Source organism: Diceros bicornis, chromosome 4 (genome assembly GCF_020826845.1).
Source record: "Diceros bicornis minor isolate mBicDic1 chromosome 4, mDicBic1.mat.cur, whole genome shotgun sequence".
In the NCBI taxonomy this organism is placed as follows: domain Eukaryota; kingdom Metazoa; phylum Chordata; class Mammalia; order Perissodactyla; family Rhinocerotidae; genus Diceros; species Diceros bicornis.
In genome coordinates this window covers 26,235,228-26,263,184 of record NC_080743.1, presented here as the reverse complement: position 1 = coordinate 26,263,184, position 27,957 = coordinate 26,235,228, and the positions used below count along the sequence as shown (strand labels likewise).

The 27,957-nt window shown below is 40.0% G+C and overlaps 1 protein-coding gene across 3 annotated transcripts in view; it reads right to left on the bottom strand.

Moving 5' to 3' along the window:
- The window catches only part of LRRC8B (leucine rich repeat containing 8 VRAC subunit B), a 65,207-nt gene that overhangs the window by 8,789 nt on the left and 28,461 nt on the right, over window positions 1-27,957 (bottom strand). For 2 of the 3 annotated variants that reach the window (XM_058538474.1, XM_058538473.1), the window contains exons 2-3: window positions 4,432-4,533; window positions 501-2,665 (exon numbers count right to left, since the gene is read on the bottom strand). In XM_058538474.1, the coding sequence (XP_058394457.1) occupies window positions 501-2,639 (2,139 nt within the window). In that variant the 5' untranslated portion in view covers window positions 2,640-2,665; window positions 4,432-4,533. Of the gene's footprint in view, window positions 1-500; window positions 2,666-4,431; window positions 4,534-14,974; window positions 15,030-27,957 lie in introns of all 3 variants that reach the window. The other variant, XM_058538472.1, reaches the window with a different exon arrangement.

The window sequence follows — 27,957 nt, the reverse complement described above, 5'->3', positions numbered from 1 at the left end:
TTCACGTCCTTCTTACCGCATCACAAAAAAGATTTATAAATAATTCATGATCCCACTATTTTTAACAAAAAGTTCTTCTCCTATGACAGATTTGGAAAGCTTAAAAGTTTTAAAAAACGTTCTAAGTACTTAAGCCCTCCCCCAAAATGAAAAGTAAGCTCTGTCACAACTAATTAACTAGTTTAAAACACTTCAACTGTGATGTTTCTGTAGAAAATGGGGAAAGAGACAAAGAAAACATTTGTTGAGCAACTACTGCGTGCCAGGAACTGTGCTAAATGCTTATATATTTTTTCATAAAATCTCCATGACAACTTGTAAGTTAGATGCTCAGTGTTTTGGTAATTTGTTCATGGTCACATGTCTAGTAAGCGGTGGTCAGGCTAGGCTCAGAGGATGCTTACTATGATTTAAGTACATTTTCTTTACCTACATTACACACTGCAACAGCAGATGTTCAAAGACTGGCTGAAAGGGAAGGGAAGAATGGATTTACTTACATTGTTGTTGGTCACAGCAAAGTACTGCAAATTACTCAGATACTGGATTTCTTCTGGAATGAAGGTCAGGTGGTTATAGCTTAGATCCAAATAATGTAGTTTGGTGCATAGGAAAAGCTGCAGGGGCAGATTCTCAATATTATTATGGTCCAAAGAGAGCTGCTCTAGATTAGATAATGCCCCAATTTGGGCAGGAATATAAGCAATGTTATTGTGCCACAACTTTAAGCAGGAAAGATTCTGAAGATGCTGAAAGCTAATGATCTCTTCCACAGTTTTAAGATTATTTTCTTTTAGGTCTAACTCATGCAAATTGTTCAGGCTGAAAATGGAGTGTGGAATGCGTTCCAGGTCGCAGCTGATCAGCTCTAGGCTTTTTAGATTGACCATCTTTTTCAAATTGTTCAACACAACCAGTTTGCTTCCCTCATTATCGAGGGACAACTTCTGCAGGGAAGGCAGGAGGTCTGTAATGACTTGTGGGATCCGGGAGAGGCTGCTCTTCAAGTAAAGGGTCCTCAGGTTTTTTAAGTTTTGAAAGCCCTCCAACTGCAGGGTACTCAACTGCTCAGGTAGAACACAGCCCGACAGATAAAGTTCCTTGAGATTCTTCAGGTGAAATACCCAGCGTGGAATTTTCCCCATTTCAGTAAATTTTAGGCAGAGGATTTTTAAATTCTCCTCTAGAAAGGCTAGTGCAGGATGGTCTACCACCAGAGATGAATGGTACACATGAAGCTCCTTGAGGTTGACCAGCTGGGAGACTGTTGGGGGCAGCTTGACCTCAGGGATAAGCTCCAGGCTTAGCACTTCGATTTCAGTTAGCTCAAAGACGTTGTCTGGAAGACCGTTTAGCATAAAAAGATGCAGTTCTATCTTGTCCTGGGAATTTTTCACAAGCTTACTTTTCAGTTTCTCAACCGTCCATTCGTTATTGAGGTTGATCTGTTTCAGTTTGTTCTCACTGACCTCTGACAGGAATATGGAGAAGCGTTTGGAATAAAGAGGATCATACTGATCAGCCAGATGGAGGATGAAGGCGAAGTCATTCTTGACGTCAGGAATATCACTGTAGTTGCTTTTTTCTCTCAACGCCTCAAAGGAATATTGCTTCAGGGAACTCCTGAGCATCCACCACAAGCTGTAGGAGGAGGTGAGACCATAAAGTATAACCAAAATGACATAAAACGAAGCCAGGACCTTAAAGATTTCTGCCAAGGAGTAGACACACTGGTAGCGTTTATATCCTGTAAAAGCCTGCACATCAACTGAACAGTCAATTTCAAGAGTGATGTAGGTTAAAAAATACGGAACATAAGTTATGATGAGGACAAACAAAATGACTTTGACTATAATCTGTTTCAGATACACTCTATAAATGATGTCCTTCTGCTCCACGTGCATGCGGAACCTTTTCACTTTTTCAAAGATGGCTTTGGCCTGTTCGCCCTCCTTCTTGTCCAGGACACTGGAAGTTGGGCTTTCTATGCCAGCTGACTCCAAGCCAGGCTGTGGGTAGGGTAAGGACTGCTTCCTGGAATCAACATCGGCTGAACACCCTGAGGAGGAAAGTAAAACCTTGGACTTGGAGAGTGTCAGGGGCCTCACGGACTGCTCGGCCACCGTTTCTGACAGGGCGCGGGTGGTCCATGGAGAATCGAAGCACTTGTGTAGGATGGCCACAAAATGCTCCAGCCTGGAACTGGTACTGGGGTAGTGAAGCCAAAAGTTGCTGCAGGCTGCAAAGATGAGCGTGTGCAAGAGCACCAGGTAGGGGAAAAACTTCGCAAACCAATGGAGCTGTTTCTCGTAACAGACAGCATCAATGTAGGAGTACTGCTGGCGGTGGAGGTCATTCTGGATTCTGACCGGCAGAGGAAGCGGTGTCCCAGGATCAGAGGACATGTTCACGCTGGCTTTCAGGATGTCCCAAGGCACGGCGCAGTGATTGTCGAATTCCACCTTACATGGAAGACAGCACAGAACCCTGCTCTGCGTCAGCTGGAGTGCTCCAGCCAGCACGGCCACCAGCAGCATGATCAGGGTGATATAATACCAGAAGACGTCCCACCACGGCTTGAGGATGTGATAAGATGACTGGGCGTCTGCTAAACATTTTAGCTCTGTTAGCGTAATCATGACTTTCCCTTATTGGAGTATAGAAACTGGAAGAGGAAAATAAAAGAAAAACCACTGAAGGAAGTACCCAAAGAAAGCATTAACTCGAATGCCTTACAAGCATAGCCTTCCAAGGATGACTTAGCTCAGGGGCCAGACCTGGGAGGTGGGGCTGAGCAAGGGATAGAAGTCTTCTGGTTCATTTATTCAGCCTTAAAGAAGTCAACTGTTTATAAAATTGTTAATTAGTAAAATCCAGACCACCTATAAGAAGGCACAGAGTAAGACAGATAAAAAGAAATATTTGGATCTAATAACATATCTGGTAAGAAAAAAGAAGAAAAAGAATCACAGTAGCATGGTCATTTTTTGCTGGTGATCCAGCTCCAACCTATCACCAAGGGCTTCTCTTGCACTTTCTTGAGCCTGAAATCTTATCATCTTTCCTGGGTCTGATATCCTAGCACAGGTAGCACCCCTAGAAAGACGTTTTTGCTCTCATTATTCCTCCTGGGGACTGGTATCCTGCCTTGCACCCTAGAATCCCATTATAGAGGCCCTGCTACCTGTTAATAAGTGTCTTCTTTCTGGCTGGTCAGCCCCAACATGTTCCTGACCATCTGACCCTGAACCCTATACCTTCATGCTCTCCCACTTGTTAGGGCATTCCATGATGCCTGGTTTTAACTGCTGGACTGGAGCACCACTTTCTGCCTGCATCCTCTCTGGGCATCACAATCATATAATATGGATTCAACTTCCTCTTAGGACCTGCAGGTTTGATTATATAATGCCTCAGGGCTTCCCTCCTTTACTTTAGTGGTCTACTTCTAACTCTCAACTCTTCCCTTCTGCCTCACCCCACTGCAGTTAACCATAATTGTGTGTCAAGACAAGACAAAAACCAAAAACAAGAGGACTAGATGAGACAAATAGAAACTCTTGGACTTAGACCTCTAAATACCATAAACATGATGGAAGGAGGGATGGTGGGAAACATTGCTGGATGAACACATGAAAAATACCTAGGGATCTTAGTTGACGTGAATATATCCTTTCAGCTAATTGTGTGATAGCTATTATATTAAGTATGGCTATAATATGACTATAATCTGTGGCCATCTTAATATATGAACCCAGATAAAGAGGCAACAGTCCTTTTGCGCCTGCCTGGTGAGATCACATCTGGAACCCAATGCTCAGCCACAGGTTAAAAACTCAGTGGGCAACAAAATAATCAGGAGCTACTTGTCTACAAACCATTTCCTATGGAAGAACACAGGTAATTGATGATGATATTCAGCTGAGATCAAAGATGACCAGGGGAACCTGAGACTTTAACTTTACGTTTTTGTGTGACTACTTCTTGGATGAAAGAATAAGTGGCTTTGTTCCAGAAGCAGAACTAGGTGGGTGAACATTTTAGAAAGTCATATTTTGATTCAATTTGTGGTGGAACATCCATAGAACTGGCCACTCTGTAAAACAGTTCAGGCTGTCTCCCTACCAGGGTCTAGATGAATAAGATGACCATCTGTTAGGGATGTTGCAAAGGAATTCCTCGTAATGAACAAAGAGCGTGAACCAGATCATCTCTAAGGGCTCTCCTAGTTCAAAGCTTATGGCTTCATTTGTCCTCTCAAATGTCTTGAGAATTAAATTCACTTAAGATATGCAACTGAAATTGTGGGAGAAGGTAAACTCAAACAGCTCTAACAATGATAAGTATGTTTGACAGAAAGTGAATATTTATTCAACAAAGAACACAAGTCAACTGTGACAAAAATAATGTACTTTAAATATTTATACTTACTATAATGAAAAAAATGATTCCAGTAAGTAGATTATGTTTCAATCAGGAGGCCTACACCTTTTGAAATTTCTTAGACACACCATCTCTGTGTTGGTCTTCATTCTATGAGAAAGCATAGGTATCTTGAAATAGCTGCAGTCATGTAAACAAACAAAAATTGGAGACACTGTCTTCAGAGACCCTCTCCATCATAAGACATGATACGACACACAGATTTTTATAAGATCAGTTCACTTTTCACACTGGGGCACATTCTGGCGAAGCTAATATACAGGACCCCACCCAGGTATCAGATCATACTCAGTCCCTGAACTCCCTTAAACTATAGAAAAATTTCTACAGAAATTTAGATGTAACATATTTTAAAATCCCGTATCTACAACACTTAGATGAACACTTAGCTTTTACATTTACATATGTTAATTTCTCTCATTTAGTCCTCATATACAGTTGGTCTAATTTGCATTTATCAGATGGCCTGTCAAACCATGTAATTTCTACACCCTAATTTAAAACCACACATCTATTCAAATAAGGCTCAGTGCTCTTAAAATTTAGCCTACCGATTTCACTAGAAATAGTTACAAGTTAATAACTTTTTAAGATGGCTCAGAAATATGGCTGAAAAATCTCTGAAATTATAGTATTATTGAATGTAGGTACCCTTTATGTTAGGTTTTTTTTTTTTACCTTGTAGGTTAATAAAAGCCATTCTTAGCATCTACTTCAAACAATCATTAGCAATAGTTTAAACTACACACATATCAATCAACTGGAAATGTGAGAACATTCTAAAACATAAAAAAAATTTTTAAATAGGGTGTGAAAAATTTTTAGTGCCTATGTAACCTCCGAAAAGTTGCTGGGAAGGTTTATATATTTGCCCTAAAGACATAATCCTGTTTTGGTTTATTAAGTACCTGAAATCCAGCTCAGAGTACCGACCCCAAATTGTATTTAAGATATTTTTAGCAATAATCTTGTGACCTTGTCATTTTCAAAGGTCAAAAAGTTGGGCATGTCTGAAATCTACTTTGGATTTACCAATCCATGTGTAAAGTCTCCTTTATAATTACTAAGCAGTATCAAGTTATTTTGCAGGCCAGAAAGCATAGTTAGTGTGTATGACAACTCAGCTGTATGCTAATTCACACTTAGTACCACTGGAGAATGAGTTTCTCACTCACATTTCATTTTTAAAAGGTTTATAACATATAATACACAACTGCATTTATGTTCAGCAAGCAGGATAAAGACATTTGACGTGCAGAACATTTTACATATTCTTCCACTACATTGCATCTGTAATGTGCCAGAAAAGAACTTATTGCATAATTCCAGAATGCTATTCAGCCATTGTGATACTTCTTGTATACAATAGTTTCCTTTAAATATTGCAAATACGTTTTCTACTTTAAATGCAGTATTTCTATGAAAGAAGAGAGACGCAAACCTCCAACTATAGTAATAACTAAAATAATCACAATGAGAAACTACTACAACTAATCTGTTAGAGAACCACAACTGACTACAGGTTTGTCATATTTATTTATTTATTTTTATTTATTTATTTTTTTGTGAGGAAGATCAGCCCTGTGCTAACATCCGCCAATCCTCCTCTTTTTTTTTGGCTGAGGAAGACTGGCCCTGGGCTAACATCCATGCCCATCTTCCTCCACTTTATATGGGATGCCGCCACAGCATGGCTTGCCAAGCGGTGCGTCGGTGTGCACCCGGGATCCAAACCAGCGAACCCTGGGCCGCCGTAGCGGAGCGCATGCACTTAACCGCTGGCGCCACCGGGCCGGCCCCGCGTCGTATTTATTTTAATTGAAAATTATTTGTAAAGAACTTTTCCTGTTTCCTTTCTTAAGAATTATAAACTTTTCCTCTAATCACCCAATTCAGATTTCCTTTGATGAGTTCCTTGTCAATAAAAGAGCAAATAAAAATCTATTATTATTAATAATCTAATATCTGTTTTCCTACTTTCAAAGCACTTTCAATTATATTAATTTGTTTCATACTTACAAATAGCCATTGGGATAAATATTATTCTTCACAGTTTATAAACATGAAAAATAAGGCAGGCCCAAAGAAATTACATTGTCTAAGGTGACAAAACCAGCAAGAAATAGTTATAACTAGAACCTAGGTCCTCAGACTCAAATCTCAAGGCTTGTCCCCACCAGACCACACTGTCTCATTCAAACTGTGGGAGATCAAGATTTGGCCACCCTGAAATCTATCTCTTTACCTTGGTTGTTTTCTCTGAGGACATTTGACCTCCCCCACTAACTGCCTAAAGAATTTGACATAGTAACTCCTTCCTGGAACAGATCTTCTATCTGATGGCTGTAATATAATGTAAAATAGATGTTACAATAGAAAAGGCACCAACAAGCCCATCTTATCAGAAGTTCTGTCTCCGGCCACATTCTCTGGATGGCCCTGCAAGGAGTTGTCAGACAGACATTTACATTTATAAGGGAAATCTCCATTTGTAAAGGTATCTCCCTCTCTGTATCGGGAAAAGGGGGGATGACCTCATTCCTAGAAACTTATCAATGTGGAAGGTGAGGCCTTAAATCTGCATAATAACCTTACTCTTGTTTACTGTGCTTTAGTGGTAATCTCCTGTAACTGACTCCCCCCACCCCCAACATCCTCCTTTGTCATTGGCTGAACATGGTATTTAAGACAAGAATTTCTGCTATTGTGTTGAGAAACGCAGTGTCCCTGCTTTCTCCCATGTATACATGTTATTAAACTTGGTATTATTTTCTCCTGCTAACCTGTCTTGTTAATTATTTGGCCAGCCATAAGAACCTTAAGGAAAAGGGCAGAGGGAGATTCTCCCTCTCTCCTGACAAATCCAATTAACTATACCAGTCTCAGTTCTCTCAAAAGCTAAAGAAAAAGCTGAATACTTAACTCTCTTCCCCAACTGCAATGGACTGAATGTTTGTGTCCCCTCAAAATACATATATTGAAACCTAACCCCCAATGTGATAGGGTTAGGAGGTGAGGCCTTTGGGAGGTAATGAGGCGATGAAGGTGGAGCCCTCGTGAATGGGATTGAAGGAAGTAAAAATTATATTAAAAATTAAAAAGTTACTACCTTAGAGACAGGCACCTCCACACCCTAAGGATTCCTGGTATAAGGGGGAACGTTTATCGATCCTGACTGACTCTATTCCTGGAAAACTCGCCCTAAACTGTTCGGGGAAAAATTGAGAACAAGAGAGTGCTCCAGAGGGATAAGTTTGGGAGGGTCGGGGTGGAGGGGGTCCAGATAGGGACGCGTGTGTGTAACCTGATAATCGCTTCGCGCCATAGCAATTCGCGCCATAAAATGTAACTGTTTAAATGTTTAAATTAACCAATCACATGGAACCGCGCCAGCTTTTCCCTCTTTGTGCTTCCGAACCCTATATAAGAATTTGCCCTTTAAGGTCCGGGGTCGACTCCTCTGTCTCCTGCGAGAGATACGTGTCGACCCGGAGCTCCGCTTAATAAACCTCTTGCGTTTGCATCAAGCTCGGTCTTCTGTGTCTGTGGGCCTGCGCCTTCCCGAGACTGGAGTTGGGGTTTCCTTTTTGGGATCCTACAGGATTAGTGCTTTTATAGAAGGGATTCCAGAGAACTCTCTTGTCCCCTTCCACCATGTGAGGATACAGCAAGAAGATGGCTGTCTACGAACTAGGAAGCGAGCACTCATCAGACACTGAATGAGCCTTGTTCTTGGACTTCCCAGCCTCTAGAACTGTGAGAAATAAATGTTTGTTAAGTCACTCAGTCTGTGGTAGTTTGTTATAGCAGCCCGAATGGACTAAGATATCAACTTACCCCAACATCTGCATTATAACTAGGTTCTATTATAATCTTTTGAAACACAAGGATGCAAATGTACAGTTTTCGGCAATGTCTCCAGTTACCTATTATATAATCTACATTCTCAGCTAAATATTTTTCTACTAAACATTTTCCACTAAACATGTCTAAGACAATATATAAATACAAAGCATCTGGATTTAATGATGTATGAAAAGTCTCAAGCATTCCTATATATTAAATGATGTTAATTTTTCTAATTGAAGTGTTTAACTGGAGAGCTAGAGCATAGCTGCCCTTTGTCATTACAAAATTTAATACTGTTTGTGTCTCTAGGAAATTTTTTCCAGACCACATTTTTGCAAACAATGAAGACTCAATCCAAATCAGATCTCTATTTCAAAATATACGAATGCACTAAATCAGTTCAAAGAAACAATGTTAAGAGTAAAGGATTTTATGGTCCTAATCCTATTCCTTTAGCTTTTCAACCTCATTAAAAAATCATAAAAGCTTTTCAAAACACATGAATTCATTTGACAATCTCACACCAAAGTCTCTAAGACTGGAACAACAATGCTCGGTTAGGCGTCTTTACTTCTCACTAGTCCTTATTTTACTTTGAAAGCATTTCCAAAACAACCAGTGAAAAAATAAACAAATGATGATCAGATGGTATTTAGAGTCATTATATGCTAAGAATTGGACATAACTTCAAAGATCCCTGTCTCTGACCCCAGGCAGGGATATAGCCAAACAATTCAAAATGGGGTTTCTCTACACTGCTTTAGCTGAAAATTGATCTCAAAAGTCACCTTATATCCAAAATGTTTAGTACTACTTCTCATCAAGATGTTTCTTGGGTCTAACGTATAACAAAATTTAAATTCATCTCTTTGAGTTCTCTCTCTGGGAAACAATGCATCAGTATCCCTGATTAATTTGCTCCTTTTCTTTATACTAAATAATCCCTTGAACCACTCTTCAGAGATCTGATGACCAGCATTTAGCATTTCTCAAGTACCTAAATGATCCCTAGCAAGACACTTGGTTTGCCAGTTTATGTCCGTTACCAGCTAAATCCAGGCCCCACTCCCACAGAGCAATTCAGTTGATCCAGGTGAAGCCAGAACTTTTGTTCTTCCAAATCTCCCCAGGAGGAGAAAGCTCACAACATACATTGGCAAAAAAATATCTGGGAAAGTGCCTACCGTTTAAGTCTTCTTGAAGTTTCACTGGATGTCTAGAGGGCTACCCACCTCCACAGATGACAAAGTAACAGCTACCATCTCCTACATGGACCCCTCAGAGATGCAGGTACGTGAGGCAATAGGACAGTGAGTCACTGAGCTACGTATAAAGATTTGCAGGATGGGGGGCCGGCCCCGTGGCTTAGCGGTTGAGTGCACGCGCTCTGCTACTGGCCGCCCGGGTTCGGATCCTGGGCACGCACCAATGCACCGCTTCTCCGGCCATGCTGAGGCCGCGTCCCACATACAGCAACTAGAAGGATGTGCAACTACGACATACAACTATCTACTGGGGCTTTGGGGAGAAAATGGGAAAAAAAGGAGGAGGATTGGCAATAGATGTTAGCTCAGGGCCGGTCCTCCTCAGCAAAAAGAGGAGGATTGGCATGGCTGTTAGCTCAGGGCTGACCTTCCTCATAACAACAACAACAACAACAACAACAACAAAAGATTTGCAGGATGGACTGAGGAGGAGGGATTAGAACCAAGTGGGCCAGTTGAAAGGCTATTTCAATCATGGGGGCCAGAAATAATAAGGGTAAATTTTAATGCATTTGAAAAGAAAGCAAAGAATAAAATAGTCACTATAAATGAAAATTCACACCACTGAGCAACATCAGATCGAGTCCATGGAGAAGCAGGAGTCAAATGGATTGAGAGTTTGATCCTTTGCTATTATAAATATCTTCCACAACTTCTAGCATATGGTGCACAATAAATATTTGTACAAGAAATAACTGAATGTACAAAAATGCATGAGGTAAAAAAAAGATGTTCAGATGTTTCAGCAGAGTGATCTAAGGTGATAGAGCCTTCCCCAGAGCAGGCTACAACTCAGCAGCATATAGATGGGAAGAATTTTGGCTAACTATTCTGCATACTCCAACCCCTAATGGCTTAAAAAAAATACACGTTTATTTCTCACGATTCTGTGGGTGGTTCTTTTACTTCATGGTGTTGGCTAACACAAAGATGACTGGAAGGTCCAAAATGTTCTCATTTATCAGGCTGGTAGTTGGTGCTGACTGCTGGCTGGTAACTTCCTGCGAGACTTCTTGTGGCTGTTTGAGCGTCCTCACAGAGCATAGTGGCTGGATTCTAAGATGGTGCCTTCTGAGCACAGAGGTGAAAACTGCAAACTGCAGCCCTTTAATGGCAGAGCCCTCAAAGCTATACAGTGTCACATCCATCACATTCTATCAGTCAAAGGAGTCATACAGCCAGCCCAGATTCAAGGTGGGGGATGCAAATGCTACCTCTCAACGGGAGAAGTAGAAAAGAATGTGCAGCCATGTTTAAGCCTCCACTGTCTACTCTCTGCCCACAAACAGTTTACATTCCTCCCACATGCAAAGCACACTCAGCCTCTCCCAAGCCTCCCAAAAGTTTCATCCCACTATGGCATCAAGTTCAGGCTGGAAGACCAGGATCTGGTCTTCTAAATCAGGTCCAGGATGCTGTGGGACACTATCTTTAAGATTCTTAGAAGCCTTTCTATCTAGTTGAGAAGATCTAGGAGGCACCGCCTTGAGTCTTTTTGAAGTCTTAATACAGGGTCTGACAGCTGTGTTTTGGCTTTTCTTTTTACCTTGAGATCAAATTTTACTGGCAGTAGTGCTCTGGATCTGATCTTTAGACCTGAGGCCATTTCTTACTTTGAGTACCTTTTGCTGGGTAGGAACGCTGGTAATGAGAAACGGTTTTATTTAAGACTCTAGAAAATTCTGGATTGGAAATATTTCCTCTAAAGCCTATTTAAAATTGGAACAGTTTCTTCTTTAATTCATGTTTCTCTTTTAAAACTTTGATCATAGGTGGTTAAAAAAAGAAGTCAATTGGCATTCCAATATTCTGCTGGAAAATCTCCTAAGCTAGATCCACAAATTCATTGGGTTCATTTTCTATCTTCCATGTTACTGCAGGTGTCAGTCTTGTCAATTTTTCTGTCAGTATATCCTCCAATAGCAATTTCCTCACTGCCCTTCCAGCCATATTAATAATCTTCTTACTACCCTTCAGGCCTTTACTACAACCTGGTCCCAAAGCCAATGCTAAATGTTATGTTACGGCAGCCCCTCACTTCTAGGTACCATTTTTTGTTTTGGTTCTTTATTGCTATGTAACAAACCATCCCAAAACTTAGCAGCTAAAAAATAACCATTCATCATTTTTCGTGATTCTGTGGGATAATGAGACAGTTCTGTTTCACATGGTGTTGGCTAGAAGATCCAAAATGCCTTAATCACAGGGCTGGCACTTGGGCTGGCTGCTGGCGTGGAGCTCAGCTTGGGCTAATGACCAGGGGCCTGCCACTCCTCCATATGGCTTTTAGGCTTCCTCACAGCAAGGTGGCTAAGTTCTAAGAAGGAACATTTCCACCACACGAAAAGCAGAAGCTAAAAATCTCTTTAAAGTCCAGCCTTAGAAAGTACTCCATGCCATTTCTGCCACATCTGATTGGTCAAAAAAGGTAACAGGGCCAGCCTAGATTCAAAGGGAAGGGGAACAGACTCCACTCCTTGATGGGAAGAATCACAAAGTATTTGCAGCCATCTTTAATCCCCCACAGGAAGTCATGAGCATCTAAGCAGTCAATAGTGCCATAGATATGAATCAATTCTTTGAGAGAATGAATTTAGTGAGTAAAAAATAGAATCTTTCTCCCCTAGATGATATATCAGATGAGGAAGGACTTTCCGACAAGGAAGAGTAAAGGGGGATAGAGAAGCAGGGTGAGTGAGGTAAAGCAGAAGCATGGTATTTCTGGAGCACAGAAATCAAAGAGTTTCAAGGAAAGAGTCTGACATCATAGTCAAATCACACAGAAAAACCAAAGGAGAACAGAGACATGCAACTACCATTCTGTGGCTTCTCACCTAAAGCTGCAGAGTGGTAATGGGTCTGTGAAACAATCATAAACAATGTTCTAAATATTAGGAAAATTACCCCAATCATCTGAAGCCCTAGGGGAAAGTTACTACATATGAAAATTAAAACCATGGGAACAAGTCTAGAAATCCTAATTAAATCTGAGTTGTTCTGAACTTTAAGGAACATTGCTTCACTTTTCTTTGTTTCTGACGGTTATGGAATACATCATGTATTCAATTTAGATGGTAATTGTCTTTTTAGGAAAAGACCTCTTAATTCTTTGATGCTTTTAGTAAGCTACCAAATTATCTAGAATACACTTAAAATAAAAGAAGTTGCAACCCTATTATTATAATATTAACACTCAAGCATAAGCCACCACTGATTGCATAATTTTTAGGGAAAATGTGTAAACAGAAGGCAACCTTAAACCCTTCTCCACCACCCTCATTATTTATAAAAATATTTTCCTGACTCCTTCCCACCACCCCACAGTAGGCAAGCCATAAAGTAGAGCCAAACTCAGTTCCTTTGCAGTCTCTCATGAATCACATGTGGTCTGCTTTCAAATGCCTGGCTGATAGCAAAGATCATCATTATATTTGTTTTTCCTAATTCTTCCATAAGTGATCTATCTTTCACAAGAGCAGAATCATATGGATTATTTAACCCAGGAAGAAACCATAGAGATCAGAGTCCAACTCTTTACAAATAAGGAAACTAAAGTTCAGAGGTGTTCAGTAGCTTCTCTAGGGTCACAGGGTAGTAGAGCATGGAATTATGGCCATGTTTCCTAATTTGAAAAGAACTGGAAAGTTTGTAGCCGTGATTCTGGTCAGCTAGCCTAATTAACAGGCCTTCCTAATAAAATAAAACTGAATTTTGGAACATGAAGTCGCAAATACAGTCCAGAACATTTCTATGTTATAATTTTTTAAAACTATAAATCAAAATGAGATTTTTTAGCTCTTGGACAGACAAACCACTGTACTCTAGAAATACTTAAAAAAATATGATTAAGCCACTAGTCTTAACTCTTTCTCTAAAGTTAACATTTATATGCACTCAGTTACGGAGGCTAGGACTACAAAGGCACACCAAGGAAATATGAAGCCTTGTCTCAGCTTTCACTGGATGTACAATCCTACTATGGAGAGAAGACATGCATAGCTGGAAGTTAGCACCAACATGTCATACTGTTACTTTAGTGCCAAAGTGAGCGGGATAATGGCTAAACCTAATAAATACTACATTTGGTTCTATGCAAACAAAATACTCAAAGAGAATGTACAGTAGCCATTTCTCAAAAAGAGGTCAGGATTTCCATCTGTTCATGCAACAAATATCTAGAATGCCTACTATGTGCCAAGTAGTTAGGGAAATATAAATGTGCAAGATAGACAAGATCCCTGCTCTCAGGAACCTCACTGGGTAGTAAGGGAAGAGAGATAATAACCAAATATACAAAGACAATAAAATCAGAAACGCTATGAAGAACATAAAGCTACTTTAGATTGGATAGTGAGGGAAGGCCTTGTTAGAGGCCTCCATTAGAATGAAGATATAAATGGAACCAGCCATGTGATGATCTTGGGAAAGATCATTTCAGGCAGAAGGAGCAAGAAGCTTAGGATGCATGAGGATCAGAAAGGAGGCCACTTGGCTGGAATGTCAGAAGCCTGGGGAAAGTAGAAGAGTGACAGAAGGCCTGTAGCCAAGATAAAGAATTTGGTCCAGGAATGATGGAAAAACCACTGAGGAGTCATAAGTAGAGGAGTAGCTGATGTGTTACTAGCTTTTAAGAATTACAGTCAACTCAATGAATCAGCAGGGAAATGTAGATATCCTCAAGGAGTCAAAGGATCTACGTCTTCATCTATAAAAAGAAGAGTGTTCAGAATACAGTAGGGAACAGATCCACTCTCCTCACCACTACTCCACATCGACTATAGGTTCAGAGCTGAGTGACACACGTAAAGACAAACATTGTATTCACAACACTAGAGAGTCATGCTACTTAATACATTAGTGTACAAAAAATCACTCATTACGTCAGTCAAAAGCTCTGCCACAGAGCTAACTTAAGATTAATTGTCCACAACTAAAAAAGAAGAATGATGTTAGCAGGAACCAAGCCCAATAGGGCTTGCTTATTCCTGACTTACCTACTCTAGGAAAGCACGGCCATCTTTTACTTATGGAAACATGGCAAACCAATTCTATGCATTAAAAATGCTAACTTAAACAAAAATCAGAAAAATAGACATGGAGTCATGAAGTCTAAGTCTCTCACAGACATTTCTTATATTCCTTAGATCTTTAATGTTAAAAAAAACTAAGTATCAAACATTTACACACATAATTTCCTACATACAAAACCAACAAAGGACCGGAAGATGAAATATACACAAATTTAATTTTCTGTTTAATGACTGGTTTAAAAACATCAAAAAGATTTTACTCAAAACATCTGTAAGAATATCAATCTCTTTTTACATACTAAATATTCAGTATTTATTTGCCCCAAGCTACCAATCTAATAGTAATTATCTTTACCATGTGTTCACAATTCAGAATGTTAATCTTACCCTATGAATGCTGGACAACCGGAAACTCTGCAATTAGTTTTTATTTGAAAAATTCCTAAAGAGAAATCATAAACATATTGTTATATTTTCTGCATCACAGGACTGCAAGACAATTTAGCCACTTTTGTGGTTCTAAAATTTCCAACATCTATGATAACTTTATGAAACATACAAAAAATATTTTAAAGTGAGTATTGTTTAACCAGACCACCTTGTGACCTCTCACAAAAGGTATTAGCTGATACCCAGGGTAAGAAACAAATCACTGTCACAGTTACACATTTAATCTCATCACCATGGTAATTTACAAGGCATAAAATATGAACATTAAGTTTTTGTGTTGTTTTTTTTTTTTTGGTGAGGAAGATCGGCCCTGAGCTAACATCTGTTGCCCATCTTCCTCTTTTTGCTGAGGAAGATTGGCTCTGAACGAACATCTGTGCCCATTTTCCTCTATTTTGTATATGGGACGCCGCCACAGCATGGCTTGATGAGCAGTGTGTTGGTCTGTGCCCAGGATTTGAACCTGCGAACCCTGGGCCGCTGAAGCTGAGTGCTCACATTTAACCACTACGCCACCGGGCTGGCCCCAAACATTAAATTTTAAATGATGAATAAGATCAGCACTACATCTGAGGCACCACTTGTTTTATAAATAAAAGACAGAAAAACCCACTGAAAATATCTATGCTTCTTATAGAAAATAGGGAAATGGGGAAAAAAAGACTTAATATTTGGGATTGTTTTCTCTTCCCAGTCTCTCCCGTCCCTGCACCCCTTTCTCTTGTGGTTTGTTAGTTTTACACAATTATGCCATTGTAAAATTCGATGGCATGATACTGAGATCTCCTTTTGCCTCATCATTCATCACAGGCTTTCTTGATGTTGTTATACTTTCTCTAAACATCTCTTTTGATGGAAGCATAACAGTTCATACATGGATATGTCATAGTTTACAAAATCATTTCCCTATTGAATTTTAGAATTTCCCTTTTCATTACTAATACTGCTGTAAACACCTCTGCACTCTGTTCATATGGTTTCCTTTGCATAGACTTCCAAAAGTGAGAGTAATGGGTCAAAGAGCATGAACAGTTTAAGGCTTCTGATATACAACATCAAATTATTTCCCAAGGTGGTTATACTAATTTTCTTTCCTATAAACAATATACGAGTAGCACCCTGGCCAGATGTAGAAATCATCATTAAAAAAAAAATCTTTGCTAATTCCATACATGAAAAATGATCTCATTGTTGCTTTGTTTTGCAATTGTTTGACTGAGTTGAGTTGAATGCTTTCCAACATGTTTTATTAAAGAGTTTCATTCCTCTTTCCTATTTAACATTTACCTAAACCAGAGGAATATTTTGCTGAGAAGTCATAAATGTAGAACTTAAGGAAAGCTCTCTCGTAATGACAACCTGTCATCTCAGAGTGAAGCCATTGCTGTCAAATTAAAAAACAACAAAATGTAGCTCAGTTTCTTTATCCAGGCTAAAACCAAATCTCTCAAACTAATATTAGAAACCACAGCAAAAGTTATCGCCTTTCTTCCACCCCAGCAGCAAACAAAACCACAGGTTGGAAGAATGCATTGTGACAATACTAAATAGTAACATTTCTTAGAATAAATAGTGCACATTAGGCAGGATAAAAACAGGACAGGATGGTCACAGCAATTCTGACAGACCCAGGGGCTGAGTTGGCGGCAGTGGGTTCTCCAGCTTGCTACGCTAATAAGTGTTATAAAACTGGCATTACCTACTCCCTCAAAAACATTTTCTTTCCCTGGCAGCAAAAGACAAGACGTGTATTTTCATTTAAAAAGTCAATTCCAAGTCAATACCTAAAAAAAATGTATTCTGGAAGATTTGGAGATGACAAGAGGAACAGAGAACAGAGAATTCCCTTTCTCAAATAAGAGCTCCTTTCAGAAGGTTCCCAGTGAGCGATTTATAAGGGAAAACTCCCAAGTGACTGTGGATTAAGGAACAATAAGGGGCAATCAGCTTTCTGATAGAAAAACAAAAGGCCCCAAGGCTTTTACTTTGAAAATTGAGAAATGTGTTATTTCCTTCTGGTCAGAAGAGATAGTGAATTGACAAAACAAACTCCTTTGTAGTAAAGCAAGAGCTACTGTAAAATTTTGGAGTCTGAGAATGGCTTTCCATTTGGGTGAATTTGTCTTTTAGAGATAGTTAATTAAATCTTAAAAGTTTCCTTCCTTCCAAGAAGTCAAGAACGTCAGCACAGTCACTTGATCTCATTTTGCAGGTCAGATACTGCAAGAACCACTACAAGATCACACTTACGCATCCTGTCTTGTGCAATTCCATAAGTTTTAGGCTTTAGGTTACATAAAATCAAAACATCCTATTCCATCAATTTGAAAAGTTCAAACTCTGAATACCAGATGTACTTAAAAGAGGGACATGTCACTTCACCATCTGTGTCACCCAGGATCACCTCCATGAATCACCTCCATGAGCCACCCTGACCTCCACAGGCTGAATTCACTGCTCTTCGATCTGTGTTCCTGCAACACTTTACTAACAGTTCTCTCAAATTATTTTATAGTATATAATAAGCTATTGCCTCAAGTTCCTTGAGGGCTGGGGCAGCATCTCATTTATTTATATCCCTGAGATTTATCCCAGTGTCTCTTTCTAGGGCTAGATTAAGATCTTGGATATTATGGCAGTTTCCATGTACTGATTCATCAAAGAGGTGTTTAAAACATCTCTGAAACTTAACCAGATTAAACAAAAATAGTCCTATCAGAACTTTTCTCAGGGAGAGCACAGAAAGTGGGTAGAGGGCAAGATGAGTCTGATTGCTATCTTTCTTCTGGTCAGCTGAGATCCTGGGACCTGGCAGAAGGGGGAAGTGGAGGGACTCTTTGGCTACCCACTTCTCTTGCATCGAGTGCTTGGCTTCTCCTCTTAAAAAAGTTGTGAACAAATATTTAAAGACTAACAGTCTGAAGTGACATCAAATCCTTAGCCTGCCTAGAGTAACAAGTTATAAGCCCACCTAGAGTGCCCCCATTTCTCATTCCTGCCCCTATCTGCACCATAAATATTTAGTAAATAATTATTGAGTGAACAGATAATATCAGAGTTAGGAACCAAGGGTATGGAGGGGGAGGCCTAGCTCTCTGAAAAATCTATGAACACAATTGGTGCACTCGAACGATGAGTTTGGAAGGGTGACAAAGCAAAGTGGTGGAGACAGAGCCTTAGGCATTTCCATCACCCCATGACAAGTGCAGAGATTCAGAAGCAGAGGCTAAGCCTTCATCCTTCAGGAAGAAAGAGGAAAAATTTATACTTGCCAACTTACCCACCAAACATGACATCTCACAAATCTCAATGGAGAACTGCTGTCAAATTCAGTATGACTGGCTGCATCATAAAGAGGGTGAGTCATTTTGAATCAGTGATGGATCACTGGATAAATGCCACAGCAGCCCTAAAAGACCTTAATATTTTATCAAATTATGATTTCACAATTCTTCTTTTGTACAAGTTAACAGTATAATGCAACAGGAATAATGCCAGGATCAGTGGAAGTATCAAGTTATCACTCAAATAAGGATGGTGTCTATCATGTCCTGTTCACCTTCCCCCAAGACCATGGGCTCTAGGAAGGCATGGACATTTCTTGTCTCCCCAGGGCCAGCCACATTTTAGATGCTCCATAAGGACTGTAATTCCACATCCTGTGAGCTATGATCAAGCTGACAACATTGCAAGTCCTTGGATGGTTTCAATCTCGTAAAATCAATAACTTCTGACAGTGAAGACTGTAAAGAGTGCTACATCTGGTATAACATATTCTTAATCCGGTGACAAAAATCCAATTAGCATGCATTGAAAACCAGCCTAGTGTTTAGATTCAGCTAATTTCTGATCATAAAATACAAAGGTTTAATGTTCACCAAGTATTAAATGATCATTAAACACAAAAGATGTTTAAAATGAACACTGCTACCCACTTGCCCCCAAATCAAGTAGTTGCTCCATACCTCGTGCTTCCTCAGCATTAAGAGAGTGCTGATGGTTCTATTATACTTCATTAAACTGCATCACAAATAGCTAGTTAGATGCCTCCCTGCCTCTCACTTCCAGCTCTTAGAAGAGTGCAGTGTACAGGACAGGATCTAACACAAAAGAGATTTCAATAATTATCTGTTGAATGGAAAACGGTGGTGGGAGATGGAAAGAAGGCTACCATTTACTGTGTGCTTAGTGAGGTACTCATTACGATCTCAACTCTAACGGTGAGAAAGCGGAGGATTAGAGAAACTAAGAAACTTGCTCAAGCTCACAAAGCAAACCCAGAATTCATACCAGCTCTGACTAAGAGCCATCTGCTATACCGCCTCTCCACTGAGCTATATAAAAAGGAGTTTTATATAGAATGTGACATCTCTCTTTACAAAAAAATCTACAATCTATTTTTTAGAGAAACGAAAAGATACAATCTAAAAAAATCAGATCTGTATTGTTTTTCTAGCTCATTGCTCAGTATTCCATCTAGTAAAACAGAATCAACAAGTGCTCCTCCATCCTGCCTGCCTTAATTACGTAATTAAGATGGACATGATAGATAGCCAGAGCATGGGTGCATCCTGCTGGCACAACCTCCTAGAGAAACATTTACCCACCAATTTAATGACATGAGGAATAACTGAAGTTTAATTTGTACTTAAATAATGTTTTACATGGCCTTTCTTCCTGCCTTCTTACTAAAATGTGGTTAAAATAAATTAATACCACGTCATCTAAATATGACCTTCTTTCTGAATGACTTAATAAACAAGTATCACATGCCTTCAATACGTTAGTTATTTTCAATATGTTAGTTACTTTGTTAGGCCTACTTCTCATCCTAAGACTCTTATCAATATTTGAGAGACCTGGAACGGAGTGCAGCATTTACCACATGCTTGATCTTAGATAAGCTAAGTATCAATTTTCTCATCTGTAAAATAGAGATAATAATGGAGTTATTTGTAACTACAAATCAAACGCTTAGCACAGCAGCAGGTACAAAGTCAGTGCTCAAAAATGGTGATTTATTAACAGAGTAGTAGCTTTATCTAAAATTAATCCTTTAAAGGTTGGCTTTCTCTTTTCTCTGTAAAGAGAAACCAGATTGGATGTTAGGAGGTTTGGTTCTCCACCTACGTTAGTGATTTCCATGCTAGATTTTGCCGTATATCACATAACTCCAGTTATGAGAACGTGTTATGAAATATAAATGTAACTTACCTTAATTATTTAATATATGGCCCACAGGGAAGATAAAGTATTTTGAAGCCAAAACAGTACACAGTGATGCAAAATTTACAAAAAGTTAACTTGTGCAAGTAACCTCCACTTTTTGATGCAACGCCTGTCTTCCCAATCAAGATTCATGCTGCAGACAAGACAGATACAGCCAGTCTCACTCAAGCAAAGGCCATGCTTTAAAATCTATAATCATAGTTGCATAACAATGCAAATGTACTTAATGCCACAGAAACGTGCACATAAAAATGGATGAAATGGTGAATTTTATGTTACGTATGTTTTACCACACAAAAACATCTATAATCGTGTGAAACAGGAAAACTGTTCTGACTGCCTTAAAATAAACATAAATGGATTACACAAATTAAATATACAGGGAACCCCAAGGTACTAGAAAACATGCCAACACACAAATATATAATTTTACTGTGACAAATTTGCTTTGTCCATAATTCTCAGGTTATTATAATAAATACTAAATATTTAATTATCAATTTTGTTTGTTACCTTGAGGCAGAGCAGCTATTTCTCTTACCAAATTAGCTCTCATTTGATACAGATTGCTATCTTTATCCACTTGTGCCTTGGATGGACATTTCCACCCCACATATCCAGAGACCAAGGAAGACTTTGAATTAGAAGGATTTGGGTGGGAGAGATATGATCCAACTAATTTGTTCAAAAAATGCATAGATCATCTTTTACACTAAATAAATAGCTATATATGAAGCTAACAATTCAAAAATCTTATATTGACTATCTAGGAAAGCACACATGTGAGATCTTTTTTTTTCTTCCTAAAGTAACCATTGAAGCACCCACATATTTACAAAAATCACTAATAACTTTAGATGGATTTGAAAAGTATTTGATCCTCCTGTTAATCTTCTTTTATTAAGAGGTCAATGTAGCAGAAGGCATCAAGCCTAATAGGGTACGTAACGAGGGCTGGAGAGACAGGGCAGAGTGGAGTGTAGGGTTGGGAGTGGAGGTTGGGGGAGGTGTTGGTGATAATGTGGAGGGATTTTGTGTGTGTGTGTATTGGAAAGTGGTTGAGAGAGCAGTTATAATCCTTTGTTGTGACCTGCTTGGTCTCTGGAAATGCCCATCCAAGGCACGAGTGGATAAAGATAGTGATCTATATCAAATGAGAGCTAATTTAATAAGAGAAGTAGATGCTCTGCCTCTCTACAGGGCTATAATAGAGGAGGATGAGAGGAATGTAATAATGTGATTGGATGCTTAAATGAAGAAAAGTAACCAACAAAGTGGCATAGAGAAGAGCCAAGCCCATGAGGCAGCATTGCCTAACAGAAAGAACCCCCAATTAGGTACCAGGAGACCCAATTTCTACTCCCTACTTTATATCTAACTGACAGTATAATGTTGGGCAAGTCATTTCATCTCACTTGACCTGACTTTGCTCACTTGTCATGTTAGAGAGAGAGCCAAATGATCGATAGACCCTCCACTTCCAGCATTCCTTTATCCTATGAGTTGATTAATTGCAGCTGAAGCTAGGGGATACCTAATCTGAAGACTCCTCTGGAGTGGTGAGAATTGAACAGAACTTGAAAAAAAAAAAGTGATAGGACCAGGAAAAGCATTAACTCAAAGATGATTGGTGTATGTTTTCTTAGAGAGCACACTGAGGGTCTACAATTGGCAACTAATAAATTGGTCTTGCTAAAAAGAGAGTAAAAGTGGATCATAGCAAGAAAAGGTGGTCATCAGGTCAAGCATATAATGAAAGCACTGATTTTAATTGAAGGTAGAAAGGTAACTGGGAACTGTGGAAGGGTCCTAATACTACCCACCCCTTAAGCACTGGGGTTCACCAGAATTCAGTGCCTGGCCAGTAGCTTCTCTGCTCATGCATATGCTCTCCTCGGGTGACATCTTCTATTCTTAAGATCATCTACCACCTCTCTGTAGATGATTCCCTACATGGCAAGCCCAGCACCCTAACCCTAAGCCTCAGAATAATCTCCCTAACATCTTCCCAGCTATACACTGAAATGTGTGGAAGCAACTCAAACTCAGCATGTCCCAAACTGAATCTGCCATTTCTTCTCACACCCACACCAAATCTGCTGTTCCTGGGACCCTGAATGTTGACAGCAATATTAAGACTGAAAGCTGAATGATGTTGAAGGTTGATAGCAACATCAAGAGCTCAGGCACCGACCCCCAAAACACTCTTTTCCTCTACTCCTCAAATCAACTGGTTCTTTTCTTAAACTACCCCCTTCTTCTGCATCCCTGCTACCTCTGCCTTGGGGTCGAGCCTGCCTCATCTTTAGGGAGGAGAACTGAAATCTCGTCCTCTCTTGCCCTCCTCAGTCCGTTTCCATATTGCAGCCAGAGAGCCGTTTCTAAAACGTATCACTTCCTGATTTGTTTTTTTGTTATTATGAAGACAAAATAATGTCTCAGGGATGGGTAGGGGAGGCTCGGCAATGGAACATGATGGAAATGAGTGCTATATAGCTTCTCTTGCTGTTTTACTGGCTCTTGCTATTCCCTTCCCAGGAGTGCTGGGGTCTGACCCTGAAAAGCTGGGCAGACTGGATTACCTACTCTGGGATCACTGTGATCATCACTCACTTGAGAGTAGCTGGAATAGCAAGAAAGGATGCTTCACCATGTGCCTCACTGCGGGCACTCACTCAGCCTCACGGGCTAGGCGATGGCCACTTCTAACTGAGCTCATGCTGCCTGTGTTACAGTTTGGACTACTGCTGCGAGGGGAAGGGAGTCTTAAAGCCTCTAGCTCTGTTTCTATCTACATTTTACTGGTGTCTGTGTTCTCAGATACCAGGCACTTTTACAGTTTTCTTCTACTTCCTGGTCAGCAGCAGTCATTGCTATGCCAGTCAATTCTGGGAATATGGAGTGATTGCTCCTCCTGCTAAAGTACTGCCCTGTAAATGTTCTGGAGCTGCTTTAGGTAAGTGCAAACTGCCCAGGTTTATTTATTTTTATATCTCTGTTCCCCTCACCCTAGGGGCCTTGTTGCTGAATATGAAGCCTTGTTGCTCCACTCACCCCACAGCATAAGAGGTTGTGGCTGGTTTTCCATGGTCTCAGCATGGATAATGTGCACTGAACCGAGTCTCAGGCCTGCCTCCACTACCATCTTCATGGGCTAAAGCAAATCACTCACTTAGTCCAGGCCTGTGTGTCCTCGGCTTTCAAATATGGACAATCACACTGGCCCTAAGAGTTGATATTAGTGGTAAAAGAAATATTGTGGAAGCACTTTGAAATCATTGAAGTGGCATGTAAATGTAAAGGGGAACTCATAAAATAAGCCAATTCTTTTGCCAGTATTTTAAGAGGATGCCTTTGGCCTTGGAACATTATCTTAAATTGAAACAAAACCACCCATGAAGTGAGCTTTATTTACACCACTTTGGTTCCAAGGAAACAAAACAGCAAGCGTTGCAAGGTCATTGACACCTCCTAACATTTAAGTCCTACTACAAAGTCAAAAGGAACTTTTCAAAGAGGCCCAGGGGTCCAGGTAGAAATACGTGGCCCAAACGCGGAACTGCAGTCATCTCTTTCACTGTGAGAAGACAACAACCTGAGTAGGAAATTCTTCTCTAAATCTACCTTGTAATAATGGACCAATAATGGACCATTTACATTCGACTGAGGATTAAAAGAAAAAAAACAACACCTGCGACCCCTGGCTCATGGTGCCAATGAAGCGCAGCCGTGCCTGTCTGCCCAACCTGGAGAAGGCCTTTTAAAACATTCCAGTCAGCCAACGCTGCTTAGCAATTCTGGCTCCTATTTTCTCTGGAATAAGGTGTGGGAGGTGAAGCATTGGGCAACAGCACTAAGAGAGAAATAGTCAGTTTTGAAAGAACAAGCTCTCATGTCATCTATGTTTCAGGTAAAAAGTCCACTTTTACCTTGGTGCTAAATCAATGCTTCATATTTGCAACTTGGTTAATGGCTGCTGCTGGTCAAAACCACGGATTTCCATTTGCTCCTCTGCCGGAGCAGAAAAATGTCTGGTTTACATTTAGGGTAAACATAATGAGATGTCTTTTGTCTGACACTACTTGCTCTGACATCAACTGGGTGTCCTATAATGCCATCCTGTTCTGACACTAACTACCGGAGTTCGCATCAGACTCCATAGGTTTAAGGGCTCAGTCCCACAAGACTGCCCCCACTTCAAACGCAGTTGCAAGTGTCAGGTACCCAGACTACCCACATTTCTGCCCAACTTGATTACAAATGCAGGGGCTCCCACAACCCCCTCCTCAAGTTCGATAATTCATTAGAACAGCTCACAGAACTCAGGAAAACACTTGACTTATGTTTAGTGGTTTATTGCAAAGGATACAACTCGGGAAGAGCCAAACGGAAGGGATGCATACGGCAAGGTATCTGGGGCATGGGAAGGCAGGTGTGGAACTTCCACGCCCTCTCTGAGTATGCCACTCTCCCAGAACCTGGACGTGTTCGCTAACATGTCCTAACACCTCTGTTGTTTAGGGATGTTTATGGAAGTTTCATTATATAGGCATGATTGATTAAATCACTGGCCATTGGAGATCGAAAATCTCTCACTCCTCTTCCCTTCACAGAGGTCAGGGGTAAACTGAAAGTTCCAGCTCTCTAATCACTTGATTGGTTCCTCTGGCCACCAGCCCCAGTCCTGAAGCTCTCTAGGGGCCCACCAAGAGTCACCTCATTAGTAGAAACTCAGGTATGGTTGAAAAGGGCTCAATTTGAGTAACCAAAGATGCTCCTATCAGGAAATTCCAAAGGTTTTAGGAACTCTGTGCCAGGAACCAGGGACAAAGACCAAACGTATATTTCTTATTATACCACACATAGCATCACACTGCATAAAAACAGTCTTATATGAGGGTTAATTCTTATACCAAATAGTTGCAATTTGAAACAGTGCGAAGTGGTTCACTTAGAAGGTCAAGCTCAACTTCAAGGCCCAAACAGGGCAATCATTGAAGCCACTGACATCCTGAGTCAATGACTTACAGAAGTTACTTCCTAAGGGACACCCTCCCCTGACCACTCTGACCAGGCCCTTCACAACATGTTCTTTTACTGCTCTCTCTCTTGTGTTCATAGCACTCACCACACACCTTCATGTATTTGTTCAATTAAAGATTTATTTCTCTCCCACTAAACCAGAAGCTCTAGGAGGTCTAGTCTATGTGTATCATGCTCATCATTGTATCCCCAGGGCTTAGCAGGCAGAAGCTATTAAATACTAAATGAACAGGTAAAAGAATTAAAATTAGACCCCCTTGTTTGGAGCAAAGACCACAGCAACTTCTTATAATCGCCACATCATCTTTCGTCACTTCACCAAATTCCACATGACATGCAAAGGCCCCTGAATCCTTTAGCAGATAAAACTCCATTTGAGCCCTATCAGCAGAGAAGAGAGATTTAGCTCAGCCACGCATTAAGAATAATTTGAGGCAGTTTTGGGTCTACTGAAGTGAGAGAGTAAGGTCAGGCTTCTAAAGCAATTTACAAGTAACTAACAGGAATTAGGTAGAATGCCCACATTCCAAAGAAAGTGACAGGTGGGGTTTCTGTACATTGGGTTGGTTTTGGGCTTCAGAATTCAGCAGGGTTCTACACCTTCACTTGGTATTACCAAAGGGGAGAAACAATGTTCTCTCTGGGAATTTTAGAGTTTTGATGGCTTCCCAGGAGACAAAAGCCACATTCTCCATCTGGAAGTTTAACACATGACTTCTAAATCAGGGTGGGGTTTTGTCTGGCTCAGTGACAAATTCAGCTACACAACATGCATAATCTCCAGTCAGTGACCTAAGTTTCTCCTTTGTGCACAGCAAATGAATCTATGGTTATTTCTTAGCTACCAAACTTGAAAGGCGGAAAGACTGCGCCAAGAAAGCTAACAGTGTATTTTTTTTCCTGTCTCCTTTTTTTTCTCTTACCCACATACAAGAAATAATGTTTTCTATTTATATATGACACCACCATCTGTTTTTGTTGTGGGAAGTTTTATCTACTCAAGGAAGGCAACAACTTAGTCACTGTTAGTTGAACAGAGGTAGAAATGAAGAGAGCCCTATGTGCCACCAACTTGTGTCATGGCTAGAGATGGGGCACCAAGGGAGACCATTTGAGGAATGTCATATCTTGCATACACTCTGATACTAGGTGTACTCGACAATCATGACCTTGCTTCTCCTGGGTGCAAAGCATTGTCCCAGATGCTGAAGAGGATAGAAAGGTGTCAAACTCAGACCTGACCCTCAAAAGGAGCTTATGCTTGGTGAAATAAAGCATGAATACAATTGTTATAAACCAGTGTGACCTCAACAAAATAAATAAAATAAAATTTAAAAAGCATGAATACAAGAAAGATCAAACAAATGCATCAAACAGCTGCATTTTAAGGCAGTATACACCAAAGAAATAATAGTCACTGCACAGCAGTTATGAGTTCAACTAATAAAGATACATAGGATTTATATAGGTGGAACGTGAAGGGATAAGGGGTAAAAGAGAGGAGGATTAACAATAGGGCATAAGGGGGCCGGCCCGGTGGCACAGCGGTTAAGTGCGCATGCTCTGCTACGGCGGCCTGGGGTTTGCAGGTTCGAATCCTGGGCCCGCACCGATGCACCGCTTGTCAAGCCATGCTCTGGCGGTGTCCCATATAAAGTAGAGGAAGATGGGCACGGATGTTAGCCCAGGGCGAATCTTCCTCAGCAAAAAAAGAGGATGATTGGCATCGGATGTTAGCTCCGGGCTGATCTTCCTCACATTAAAAAAAAAAAAAAAAAAATAGGACATAAGATATTTTATGTGGAGGAATGGAGGAACAAATAAAGAAGGGAGGAGGAAGCCAAGGTGAATTTAAGGAGTTACTGAAGAGACATATATGGATGGAGCGGAATTTTTGAGACAGAAATAACAGAGGATAAGAGTGGAAAGTAGATTAGGGTCAAATATTAAAGAAAGTCTCAAGTGCCAAGCTAAGAATTTTTCAACACATAGTTCAGGCCTAGCATATAACAGCCACCTGAGAAATGACTGGTTTGGGGTAAAAAATATCACTTTTAGAATTCAAAGCTAAATCTTTTTATGAGAGCAGAAAGGAATTTAGACTTAATCATATGAGCAGTAGGGAATCACTAACAGTATCTAAGCAGGAGAATGATGGAAAAAATACATTTAAGGGCATATTAGTGTACATTAGGAGAATTAATTTGAAAGCATCAGGCAGAGAAGAATTCATTGGAGGGGGTTTGAGAACGAGAACAGCAAGCTTAATGCTATATTAGGTTACGTATCAGATCACCTTGTAAAATAAAACATAAGTGGACTTCAAAATCAAAATCTCAAGTAGAAAAACAGGTATGCTTAAAAAAATTAAACTTTCAGATTAGTCAGTAAAATGATGCAACTGGACAAAACAATTAGATTTTGAGGTAGCAGACTTTTCCTGAAACTCTTAATTGATATTTTAAAAAGAGAAATGGATTTGATTAGTTTTCTTTACACTAGAGGTACCCAAATACTTTGGTGAAATTAGGTGCTTAGGAGTAAAGATATCACTTTTAGAATTAGTAGCCAAATATTTTGTGCAATGCTATAATGCACAAGAACAGTCACTTAAAACACACAATACGGTGCCAGATATACTAGTGGCA